General features: G+C 33.6%; 1 protein-coding gene and 1 long non-coding RNA gene across 4 annotated transcripts; one reads left to right on the plus strand and one right to left on the minus strand.

Annotated features, from left to right (window-relative positions):
* Nucleotides 7–3,868, plus strand: LOC107646091. 2 transcript variants are annotated; one of them, XR_001621621.2, is made up of 5 exons: nt 7–328; nt 2,316–2,483; nt 2,594–2,638; nt 2,922–3,000; nt 3,509–3,868. It is a non-coding gene; the product is annotated as an uncharacterized LOC107646091 (long non-coding RNA). The 2 variants fall into 2 exon arrangements; XR_002348283.1 differs by lacking the exon at nt 7–328 and adding an exon at nt 1,973–1,997.
* On the minus strand, nt 5,413–7,115 carry LOC107646090 (mitogen-activated protein kinase 16-like). 2 transcript variants are annotated; one of them, XR_001621620.2, is made up of 3 exons: nt 6,788–7,115; nt 5,510–5,665; nt 5,413–5,423 (listed from the first exon to the last, which is right to left on the minus strand). XR_001621620.2 is itself a non-coding variant. In XM_016350282.2 (3 exons), exons 1-3 carry the CDS (start codon nt 6,830–6,832, stop codon nt 6,361–6,363), a joined length of 303 nt encoding a protein of 100 aa, XP_016205768.1. In that variant the 5' UTR covers nt 6,833–7,107; the 3' UTR covers nt 5,948–6,360. The 2 variants fall into 2 exon arrangements, 1 of the variants encoding a protein (XP_016205768.1); XM_016350282.2 differs by lacking the exons at nt 5,413–5,423; nt 5,510–5,665 and adding exons at nt 5,948–6,462; nt 6,549–6,704 and having other exon boundaries at nt 6,788–7,107.

Below are 13,342 nucleotides of genomic sequence, written 5' to 3' on the forward strand. Positions count from 1 at the left end.
AAAAAAAAAAAACAACATCGTCTAAAGAACAAAAAAAATTCTGAAGTATTGTTTAGTGTTCTTCATCTTCCCTGGATTTTCTTACATCTCTCTCAAAGAACGTCTCTCTCTCTCAATTCTCTCTTCTCTCTCACACTAGCCCACTACAGTCTCTTTCAGTCTCACTCGAATCTCGTCTCAGTCACGCTCGCCGGCGTCTCCACGTGTCGCGGCCTTCCCTGGGATCCTCGTCGCCGGCGACAGAAGCAACTCATCGGGTCGTCGTCGCTCGTCGTCTTCTGGTTTCGGGACCTCGCCGTCGCCATAGACCGTAGACCGTAGTCCGTTGGTGAGTCCCTGCATCGTCGCTTCTCCTGTTCTGTCTTTTCCGGATTTTCCTTCTCCTTGTATTTTGAGACGATGTTGAATTGCTAACCAATTAATTTACTATGTTTCTGATCTAAATGTTGCTATAAATCATTGTCGATAAAATCATTGTAATATTTTTCCCAAATTGACGTTATTGCTTGAGATCTTATGTGTGTGGACATGCATGTGGCTGGGTTGGGATTGAAGAAATCCCAGTCATTCGGATCTTTAGTTTGTGATTCAAACTCAATTGGGGTTCAGCCGTTCAGGTGTGTGTGATTACTGATTTGTTCTGATTCCAAATGTGATTGTTTTTTTTTGTTCCTTTGTCGTGCCTGATTTATGCAGATTACATGTTTGAGATTTTGATTCTATGGTTTTGAAGCTAAAAATTTTGCTATAGAATGTTCAATTTTCATTATATTCTATCACCTTCAATTTCGATAGTGAAGGTTTGAAGCCTTGATTCGAAGGTAAGAAGAGATAGTTTTCAAGTTTATTGGCTGAATTAAGAAATTTGGGTGCCCTGCAGTTAACTTGTTTCTTTTTTAGCATTTATCAGTTGTTAATTATTGTCTATGTTCTCATTTTAGCAATTCTATTGAAAAGTATTTCAAAGTGATCTTCCTAGTTTGTGATTAGTTCAACAATTGTCAGTGATTTGACTTTTAGGTTGGATAGTACTTGATTCTGTTACAAAGTAGAAATTTGCTTCGATTCACACTTTCACTATATCAACTGGTCTTTCACTCACTTACAGCTCATAACAAGCATGCCAGTAGCATTTGTCATAGTATACATAAGATGTAGCTAATTGAAATGCAGATTTTGATTATTTGGGAAGTCTTTTGTTGAACAAATTTTACAAAAATATATTCCTGTTGCCTCCATCTAGGCATGTTTATTATGCATGGTGTGCTCATTTAAATTGTTTAGGAAGTATTTTTCTTAAAATTTTACAAAAATATAATTATTTCTATACTTTTATTTGCATATATAATAAAACTTCTAATATCTGGTTTTAGTGCTTTTTGAGAAAAGGGATAGTTTCCTCAGTGCTTTTTTAAACTTGTTATTATACCAGTTGCAATTTGGATTAGTATGGCTTAGAGGATGTATCATTAGCTCATTACTTTAAACACAAACTATATTACCTTACTAACACAAGTTGAGGCTAAAATCATGTTTGGGCTTTGGGAGTTGGGACATAGCTCAGCTCAATTTTATTGAGCATATTTGAAATGAATTGAGACTTGGTTTGCATGCTTCAATTCATTAACTGGGCTACTTTTTCAATGCCAAGACAAACATGCACTATGATTCTAATTAGATCCAATGATAATTGCATAGTTAACGGAACTAGCTTTTCAAGGTTGAATTGGTGATTTTAAAGAATAAGCTATAAACCTCAAAGTGTCCATATTGTTAAATATTCATGTTCTGAATGCTGCATGACATCTACATCTTCAAAGAACTACCCTGAATTTAGTTTATAATTGATTTTCAGTTGAACCAGTGGGACGATCTTATTTTTCACTTCCTCCCGCCAGGCTCACCTTTCTTTCTGTTATATTTTTATGCTTACATATATTCTTTACAGGGATGACTTCCTGTCACAAAGTAGTTGGTGATATCAGTGCACTTAGGAGGTTGTATTATAATATGTACAAATTTTCTTATTTTACAAAAATAGTTTTGCACTTGGTTGACTCGGTTAAGTAACAATAGAAGAAGGAAGTATGTAATGCATGAATCGTAATAAAATAATGGCCTAATTAAGCAACAAGATCCATTAGTTTACCTTAGTTTTCTTGAAATTTATTACCATGTTAATATTCTGGGGTAAAAAGTAAGTGAAAGATTATTGTGCGATTCTATGTTCATCTGTCCTGTGTTAGTGGTTTTTTTCCTTGGTACTGTTCACTAATTTAGACAAGTGCCTTTCTCTAATATGCCCTCATTTTCAGGAATGTCACAATACACATATTTCATAACAATTTGATCACCGGTGAAAACTCATATAGCAAACTCTCTCTTGTTGATTTGAGGAGCTGTTTGATTTAGCCAATTCAGATTCAACTGCCACTTCTCAGTACCAATTTAGCATTACCGTTTTTTAGCTCTATAATGAACAGGTATTGTTCTCTTTTACTTACTATATACAACTTTTCTGGTATCCAATGTTTGCTTCCTGGTAACTGTTGGCATTAGATTATCAAGGCCTTTTTGTTAAATGTTCCTGCAGGCTAGAGATCTTGTCTTGATTTTGCAATGACTCCTTCTCATTGAGGTAAATATTTGTCATGGAATTTCGTAGCAGACAACATGTTAGTTTATTAGTTATGTATTTTTGGTTTTTACTGACTTCCTGAAGTTCCTTTCTAGCAGTAGCATCTATAGGTGTAAAGACGGTTCTCATGATGTTTTGAGAATCTTTAGTAAAACATCTCAAGATGGTTAATAATAATATTATCGTTCTTTGGCAATAAAGGTCATTTGAATTGGGAGTTTGGCACAGCCCAAAATTTTTCATTGTATGGTAATTTGTTTTTCTTGTTCAATGTTCATCTCAGGTGCAAGATTTACACCTTATTATTCCTGACTATTTCTTTTGAGTGGAGCAGTGATACACGCCCCCTTTCTTATTAGCAGGTTAATATTGTGTACATTAAAATTGCACTTTCATGGATATTCTGATATTTTGGAAACTATGAGAGTAGACTATTAATTATTTCTTTATTATGCATATATATCAATTTTATAGATAAAGATAATGTTCCTAGCTATATAGATAAATATGAGTAGAAAAATGATACAAAACTCTATTGTAATTAGAACATACAAAGTGAGTATATGCCGTGAGTATATGCCAATCAAGCAGTTTCCAGAACTCTTTCAAAATGCAGCTGTGAGTATATGCTGAGCAGGAAAAGAGGGGAATTTGTGTGATATTCAGTACAGTTTGAATAATATGTATCAGCTTTGCGTAGGGTCTTACATTTTGTAAAGGTCTAAAGGGAAGTTAGGGTGTTTAATGCGACCATTCAAATGGTTATTGTAATTGATGTTAGTTCAGAACAGTTGGAATTTTTAATTTATGCATGTTAAAATTGCTGATTATATCTCCCTTTCTCTAATAATTCTTCATGCATTTGTACAGGATCTGCCACAGACCTTTCCTGGCCATCCATGGTTGGACACTCCCGAGGGACATGCTGCTCTTAGACGTGTTCTTGTTGTTTATTCTTTATGCGATTCTAATGTTGGATGTTGTCAGGTGGATTTGATCTGCTCTTCCTTCTTATTCTGAATTATTTTTCCCTCTCTTAAGTTCTTGTTGGATGATCTAGCCTCCTTGTTTTCAGGATGCTTGTATTGTAGATCAGAATTGTAAAATTTAATAACTTAATAACTTAACTGTTACTGTTATAATGTGAATAAATGTCAATTTAGGACATTGTGCTATTTCATTGCCCTAGATTTACATTATTAAAGAGGCATTTGCACCTGTTCAGTTTAACTTTTGTTAGCTCGACATTTTATTTTAATAGTGTAATAGAGAGGAATTGGGTGTATAATAAAGCGGTGGTTTGTAATTTTGAAGTGTAAAGGTTTTGGAAAATCTTTACTCACGATCTCAACATCTGAAGGCAACAGGCAAAAATACGGATGCATTTAGGAAATATAAATTCCCTTATTAATTATTATACATATATCAGATCACTTTAGAGGATTCATTTGTGAATTATTTATCAACAAAAATTATGAGATGTAGATTTATCTTTTTAGGGTGAGATGTCGCCAGTTTCAGCGATAATGGCAATGAAGAACGATCGATACTTATTTGATAGCTAATAATTACCTACCTGAGTATTTAATTTCTGTTGACATTTATGTAAGCAATTCATTTAATTTTTGTAAATAATTTTGGATAAAATATAATATTTAAAAAGGAGCATGTTACTTCCATAGGTGAATTATACTACAAGATCAATAGTTATATCTTACAAAACTTGATCTTCAATTATAATGGTAAAAAAGCTGTCAATTGGAGAATAAAACGATGCCTCCCTCCCATCTTGTTATTGGGAAAAATTGCATGAAAGAATGTAGCCAAGTACTAAAAAGGTCTAAACGAGAAAGTTTACAGGATGACATTTCCCTTCGTTCTATAAACAAAAATGAATTTATCTTCTTTACTCATTCTATAGAGTATGTTTTACTTCAATCTTTTAAAGGGCTGCGTCTTGGAATAAGGACAGGTTCAGTGATGTATCATCTATTACATGCCCACACTGACCTGTGCTTCATGAAATACAAAGAGAAGACTGCAGATGCAGATCATTCATCTCTACAAGTTCTTTAGTAATTCATCTTGAGAAGCTATCAACCTTCTTCAGCATCTGTAGAGCAGCCCTGCCACCCTCGACACAAGTAACTGTTGCCCTATATTTCTGTAAAACACCTTCTGCAACTTTTCTATAGGAGAAAACCAAAACACTCAGCCAAAAAGGCTTCATTAATATATCATCAATGACACCTAAACTAGAAGATAATGTATAATCAAACTATGGAGTAAAGTAACTTTGATTATTACGTTTGAACAAACATACAATCGAGTAAAGTAATAGAAAAAAAGATTTATCAACCGTAAATACTCATTCAACCTTAATTATTTACAAAAGAACTTCTACTTTCAAAGTCCACTTGCATGGGGAATTAAATACTAAGAAAAAGCCAGCAAATATGGTTACATAGAGATATTTAGGGAATAGCCAATTATAAAAAATTGTATTGAGTGGTTAAAGAAATGCAACGAATAAGGATGAAACAAGAGTTTGGCTACAGCCATAGACAACAATATCTAGGATACATGAAACTTGTTGGCTTTGCTTCCTCTAGAAATTCTCTTAACATCTTTGGATGGTACTCTAGAATCTCACGGTATATAAGTTCTCGTATATCTTCCTTTGTTATCCTGCGTCTCTCAAACTCAAATTCCATCTTTGTAACTGGCTGGCAGAAGGTTTTCTCTCAACCTTGGCCAAGCCTTTAAAATATGGAACTGCTAACGCCTAACAATATCATACACAAGATACCAAGTTAATAAAAGATTACCAAAGAAACTGAACTAAAGACAGATGAAAATTTAGAATTCAACCTCTTCAGTAGAAGGCCGATCTTTAGGCTTAAAGGCCAGCATTCTTTCTAATAAACGAAGAGCAAGGGGGTCTGCATTAGGAAACTTCTAGCAGAAAGGAACTAGCTTCTTCTTGCGCATGCTGCTCAAGTATTTCCGAGCTTTCTCATTCCTTACCTATTAATATGCAACCAAGGTTGCATTGAGTAAAAACTAAAACACACAAGACTGCAAAGAGGAAGGGAAACTGAAGAACAGATCCTAGCACACTACAAGATTTCTGCTTGTTTATGGAGATTTTTTTGTGGAGCAGCCCTGCCACCCTCGACACAAGTAACTGTTGCCCTATATTTCTGTAAAACACCTTCTGCAACTTTTCTATAGGAGAAAACCAAAACACTCAGCCAAAAAGGCTTCATTAATATATCATCAATGACACCTAAACTAGAAGATAATGTATAATCAAACTATGGAGTAAAGTAACTTTGATTATTACGTTTGAACAAACATACAATCGAGTAAAGTAATAGAAAAAAAGATTTATCAACCGTAAATACTCATTCAACCTTAATTATTTACAAAAGAACTTCTACTTTCAAAGTCCACTTGCATGGGGAATTAAATACTAAGAAAAAGCCAGCAAATATGGTTACATAGAGATATTTAGGGAATAGCCAATTATAAAAAATTGTATTGAGTGGTTAAAGAAATGCAACGAATAAGGATGAAACAAGAGTTTGGCTACAGCCATAGACAACAATATCTAGGATACATGAAACTTGTTGGCTTTGCTTCCTCTAGAAATTCTCTTAACATCTTTGGATGGTACTCTAGAATCTCACGGTATATAAGTTCTCGTATATCTTCCTTTGTTATCCTGCGTCTCTCAAACTCAAATTCCATCTTTGTAACTGGCTGGCAGAAGGTTTTCTCTCAACCTTGGCCAAGCCTTTAAAATATGGAACTGCTAACGCCTAACAATATCATACACAAGATACCAAGTTAATAAAAGATTACCAAAGAAACTGAACCAAATACGGATGGAAATTCAGAATTCAACCTCTTCAGCAGAAGGCCGATCATTAGGCTCAAAGGCCAACCTTCTATCTAACAAACGAAGAGCAAGGGGGTCTGCATTAGAAAACTTATGGGAGAAAGGAACTGGCTTCTTCTTGGGCATGCTGCTCAAGTATCTTCGAGTTTTCTCATTCCTTACCTATTAATATGCAACCAAGGTTGCATTGAGTAAAAACTAAAACACACAAGACTGCAAAGAGGAAGGAAAACTGAAGAACAGACCCTAGCAATGGCTTCAAGAGATGGTGTTCCAAGAAGATCAGTCATGAGATCCAATTGATGGACAACATTCTTCCCAGGGAAAAGAGGCTTTCCAATCAAAAGTTCTGCGAAAATGCATACAATGCTCAATATGTCTATAGCTGGTGTATACTGGAAATAAAATGGTTTCAGGTAATAGTGATTTACTGAGTGAAATATAATAGATCAGTGAAAAACACATAAGTAGATTCATAAATCAACTAAAGTATTTAGCATATGGCAAGGAAGCATAAATATTTTCAAGATCAATTATTATTTATTAACCACACGCAAGCCCCATATCCAGCACACAACTAAAACGTAAAATAGGATACTAGATTGTATAAAAGAACAAAATTTCAATCACCAAAAGAGTATAAATTCATACATAAGCAATAGATACATTCACAAATCACCACACATATCATTTTCTATCTCTCAACATCCACTAAATTCCTCCCCAAAAAATATAAAACACCAATCCAAAACATATTTAGATACATACATGTAAATCTAAATATACATATGAGCTAAGTAACTTTACCTTTTTTCTTTGATCAGCAGCATCTTCAAATTTTTTACAATATATTATATACTATATTTTGATTATCCATTTTTTTAAAAATTGATTAAGAGACAAATTTGTATATTTTCGGTTTAAAAAATGAATTTATATATTTAAATGAATTTTTTTTCATGTTTTTTGATAAATTATGTTTTCTTCGTATAAATATTTTTTACTTAAAAAAAATAAAGAATAATTCCAACCCAATTTCATCCCAAAAAAACTTAAATAATGAATTGCTTTTAATAATTTCTTCTTCTTCTTCAACCTAATTAAATTCGTTGCTCTCCTTTATTCGCGTTTTTTTTCTCTGCATTATGGATTTGGATTGACTTCAACTTAATTAGCTTCCTTGTTCATATTCTTCTTCGTTTTCTTCTTCGATCTTCACTTCTAAATTGAAATAATGAATGAATCAATTTTAAATCAGTTGAATGAGTGCGATTTGGACAATTCTTCCAAAATGTATCAATTTGATGAGGTTTGCATTATTGAATTTTGAATCTAATCCAATGAAATGAAATTGCTAATTTTATTTGAAGTGAATTGACTGGACTGAGGTGATTTATATCTGAATTGAATTGAATTGAATTGATAATATGTAATTGTGAGTGTGAGTAATTGTGACTAACTGTGAGTAATTGTGAGTAACCTTTCGGTTCGGTAAGTACTAAAGAGTTGATTCACCATGTGCATATTTTTCGTTCAAGTGAGCAGAAAGGACTCTAAAAAAATTAGACGAATATATTCTGTTTTGTTCCCTAAGCACTATATAATTATTTCACCGTAATTAAGATTTCGGTTCACCATGCAGACCAGCTGTGTTGTGGATGAAAAATTTGTCCCAAAGATGGGAATGATTTTCAAGACACTAGAAGAAGTTGGAAAGTTCTACAAACATTATTCCAAACTTGCCGGTTTTTCTACCAAAATAAGGAACACGACTCGGGATGGAGACAAGATTAAGAATCAACTAGTTGTATGCTCTAGAGAGGGAAGGTGGAAATCAAAGAGATCTCCAACTTTGAAGACAAACCCTTCAGCTGGGTTAAATTGTACAGCCAGAATTTACGTACACATAATGAAGGATGTTGGTCTTCGGACAATTTCCAAAGTTGTTTTGAATCACTCACATCCTTGTTGTGTAGACCAGGCTGAGATGCTCAAACAACACAGGGAGTTTAGCATATTCGTGCGTCGCACCATCGAAACCCACGAGAAAGCCGGAATTAGACCAAGTAAAACTTACAAATTATTTGTGGCAGCAGCTGGTAGCCACCGTGAACTAGGTTTTATAGAAAAAGACATCAGGAATTACATCACAAGGGAAGTACGAAATATTTCTGAAGAAGCCGATGCCAAAGAATTTGGGAAGTACCTAGTTATAATGAAAGAGAAGAAGAAAAATTTCTTCTTTGAGGTCAACCTTGAAGGTGATCACTACATTAAACATGCATTCTGGGCTGATGCAAGAAGCAGTGTTGCATTTGATTATTTCGGAGACGTGGTTTCATTTGACACCACCTATAACAAACAGGTATTCGGTTCATTCAAACATATTTTTTATGTTCAGTGGTTGTACATATTTCGGTTCACCACTGTGTGCTTGTTATTTTTGCAGGTACAATTTGGTTTTAGGTTCTTTTGTGGGCGTGAATCACCACGGCCAGTCAACACTTCTTGGATATGCGCTGATGAAAAATGAGGACATCCAATCATTCAAATGGCTATTTGAGTGTTAGCTACGTTGTATGGGAAGGAAGGCACCAAAAGGTATTTTTACCGATCAATGCGCATCGATTCAAAGGGCAATTGAGCTATGCATGCCAACAACAATTCACTGCTGGTGTATCTGGCACATCATGAAGAAGATCCCAAGCAAACTAAATGGCTACAAGGGACACATTGATATTGAACAAGAGATGAGCCATGTTGTTTGGAACTCGTACATAAAAGACGCATTTAACAGAAACTGGAACGATTTCCTCACAAAGTATGGTCTCGGAGGCAACAAGTGGCTTTTAGGTAATTGAGATTTCAATTCGAATTATTTTTATGCTCATATCTTTTTTTCCCAAAAGCATGCACTGTTTTCGGTTCACCAGACCTTATAATTTTCGTTCGGTTTGCAGAGCTGTACGAGGATCGCCATATATAGATTCCAGTTTACTTGGATCACCACTTTTGGGCCGGGATGAGAAGCACGCAAAGGAGCGAGAGTATGCATTCATTTTTCAACAAGTTCATCACACGGAATAGCTCCTTGAGACAATTCGTGAAGCAATACGACAATTGACTAGCAAGCAGAGAGCAAATAGAGAGAGAATTCGATGCTGCAGATTTTCACACTGTGATACCGTGCGTAACAAAATCAGCAATAGAGGCACAGTTTCAGCGTGTATATACCCATGAGAAGTTCAGGGAAGTTCAAGCTCAATTTAGAGGTAAAGTAAATTGTATCACAAGATCAATGCATTCCACCCTAGGTTTCACAACATATGAAGTCATTGAGCAGATTTCCAACTCCATATTCAACAAGTTTGTCGTCACCTATAACGCAGTATCTTGAGATGTAAAGTGCCATTGCTTGCTGGTTGAGTCTAGGGGCATATTGTGCCGCCATTCCCTAAGCGTTCTAAGCTTTGAGCGAGTGGATAACGTGACACCAAAACACATATTAGAACGCTGGAGCAAGAACATAAAGAGGAGGCATACACACATCAAGAGTATCCAAGATGAACCTCTACTGGAGTCAAAAAGTAAGAGATTTGACGAATTGGTGTTTCAGTCACACAATATATGTGAATTTGCATCTGAGTCTAAAGAGTTGACCGGAATTTTGCATCGAGCATTTGATAAGGTCATGGAGGAGATGGAAGAATATCAAGGGAGAAACAAAGGAAAAAGTTTGTTAACCCACGAAGAAGCGACATTAAGCAATGTGAATGACCTTCAAAGCCCACCACGTGTCAAAACAAGAGGTCGGCCCAAGAACAGACTTGGATCAAACATGGAAAAAAAGATCTCAAATGCTATAAAAAAAAGAAAAAGACAGCTCCAAGCGAGGTAAAATTGACTTGCTTTTGATTAGTTAAAAATTGAAATGTTCATTTTGCTAATACACAATTATGTCTTTTGTAGTTGAACCTTTTATACTCTGGATCATCGATTCAGTCAAGCTCCACTCTTTACAATACACCAGATATGAATTATCCAAGAGAGGATTGTACAAGTTTTAATTTTTATTAATGTAAATTTTTGCTCACCCATGAGAAAATTTCGGTTCACCATGGTTATAGCAGGTTTAATTTCTGAATGTTGATAGTCTTTAATGAATAGTCACTTTTTTTATGAAATTCTATATTGATATATGTAGTTTTTCGATTCGTCTAGTGTATTAATTTCTAAGTTGAATAATTAGAATTTATTTTTTGGTTCATGGTTGAGAGTTTAGGGTTTAAGGTTTAGAGTTTAGGGTTTCAGGGTTTAGGGTTTTAGGGTTTATGGGTTCAGGGTTCACTGTACAGGGGTTCAGTGTGTTTCAAACTTTCTGTTCTCCCCGTGTATTAATTTCAGTTCACCGTGTTCATGGTTGAGGGTTTAGGGTGCAGGGGTCTAGGGTTTAGGGTTCAGGGTTCAGGGTTTACGATAGGGTTCAGGGTTTAGCATTCAGGGTTCAGGGTTTGGGTTCAGAGTTCAGGGTTTGGGTTTGGGGTTTAGGGTTTAGGTTTTAAGGTTTTAGGGATTTAGGGTTTATGGGTTCAGGGTTCAGTGTTCAGGGTTCTGGTTTTAAGGTTCAGGGTTCTGATAGTAACATTCTTTTAAAATTAGATCTATGTTATGTTCAGATATGCACTTTTTCGATTCACTAGGTGTATTAAATTCGGTTCATTATGTTTTTGCGGTTCTTAATTTTTTGGTAAACACCCTGATTTCATTCACTGTGAATCTGCAACAAAATAGCAGCCAGGCAATTCCAATAGTTATATAACAAGACAAGGAGTAATCCATCTTGAATCATTATATACATTAATATTAACATTTACATTAATGTTGACATATATACATTCAAAAGAAGCAGTGTCTGCTTTTTTAAACAAGTTAAACAAAATATTGTTAATTAGAACTAGTCAAACTGCACTGGTTTTGAGATTCACTTGATGTTTCTGAATCCGTCGGAATAATTTTTTCTTTTTTCAGGAGCCTTTTTTGTCTTGTTCTTTTTGCCAGCGTTATATTGTCGAATTCGGATTCTGATTTTGATTCCGAAAAAGATTCCTCTTCCGAAGAATAAAAAATAATATATTTTTGTGCGTTTTGAAGATTCCTAATGCATGTCTGGCATCGAGAGTATGAAATAAAGCATAGTTAGTCCACTCCTCAAGTTCTACAAGGACTATTTTGATATCATAATATAACATCTTTACTATCAGAATATCATGCTTAAGTCATGATATTGCTAATGCTAAAAGTACTATGTATATTCCATATATTACCTATTTACATATTATAGGAATCTTTAAAATAAACAAAGCTGAAAACTAAAGACATTATTACTTATTTATATATCAATTTACTAATTAGTTTTCAACTAAATGTTGGAATTTTCTTAGAATTCTTTAATCCAAAGATCATCCATGTTAAATGATTAAGAAAGCTAAAAAATACTTGAATATAAAAGCATACATGAATTCACAAGTATGATTGAAGGAATTTAGTTATTTGATCTTCTTCAACCAAGCTTTCTGTGTTCCTAATAAAGGTGAATCACAACTTTTATGATGGGAAAAAGGCTAAGGAGACGGCTTTGATGTATTAGAGACCAAAACCCTGAATCACTATTTATATTTGACTGTGGCACCCATTAAACATAAAGTCTAAATAAAATAGTATCTTTGGTTTTATTCTTATTTAATTCCAAATCAAAAGTAATAATGACTTATTCAATTTAGCATTTACGACAATAAACGAGATCACCGTAATATAAGTCATTTAATGTGAAATAACTTAATTTGTAATTATAATTGATATATATATATATATATAGTCCATAATTAGATTAAAAAATTAAATAGTTTTCTAACAATTTTCTAGTTGTGCTATCCATATATATTTTCTTAACATAATCATATTTTATAAATTTTATGCGCACATTTGAATTTTATTTCCTTTATTACTTTAACAATCTAGTCTGTCTTATATATGAGTTATAGAATTACCGCAACTTTTATCACATTATTGTCGCGATGAAACTACGGTAATAACTATACTAATATACTCAACGATATAGATCAAATTTGGATGAGAAAATTTAGAAATTACATGTTAAAATGATCTTATGCATACCTATTTTTAACTGGTCCAACTTTAATAAACTTTTAATTTTATAAGATCATGATGAGTCAAAGTGAAAACAAAGCTAAATATTTTATTTCTGTAGAAATATCTATATTCATAAATTTGTCTAAACCATATGAGCATCCATATACACACTTCCACTGAAACAATATATCATAAAATGATATCACACCCATATGAATAGTATCACATGAAAGACCTTAAGTGTTTGTTTCTTACTAACCAAATATGCATGCATTGCTAACTTGCTCACAAGATATTTAAATATTCTGAACTCTTATTTAATAAAAATTTAAAATATTAGACTACTAATACATTGTTACAAAATAACTCAAGTGATCTTTCAATTTTTTTTCCCATAATTTGTGATAAGTATTCGTATTCACTAAAATAGATGCCTTCAAAAGGTGTTTTATATTTAATTACTTTAGTAGAAATAGTAATAAGTGTATGGGATAAGTATTGTTTTGGTCTTAACGTTGAGAGTAAGAATCGAAACCGTCCCCATCGTAATTTTTTATTTAAAATCATCCTTAATGTTTTTTTTCGTATTAAAATCATCCTTTTTAATAAAAAATATAAATTTTTTTTAAAAAATAAAAAACAAAAAGAGT

Source organism: Arachis ipaensis, chromosome B06, assembly GCF_000816755.2.
Source record: "Arachis ipaensis cultivar K30076 chromosome B06, Araip1.1, whole genome shotgun sequence".
NCBI lineage: Eukaryota > Viridiplantae > Streptophyta > Magnoliopsida > Fabales > Fabaceae > Arachis > Arachis ipaensis.

Coding starts and splice junctions, on each gene's coding strand:
- LOC107646090 (XM_016350282.2), bottom strand. CDS start 6,832: ATGACTGATCTTCTTGGAACACCATCTCTTGAAGCCATTGCTAGG. Junction 6,705..6,787: donor CTCTTGAAGCCATTGCTAGG/GTCTGTTCTTCA, acceptor GCATATTAATAG/GTAAGGAATGAGAAAACTCG. Junction 6,463..6,548: donor ATCGGCCTTCTGCTGAAGAG/GTTGAATTCTGA, acceptor TGATATTGTTAG/GCGTTAGCAGTTCCATATTT.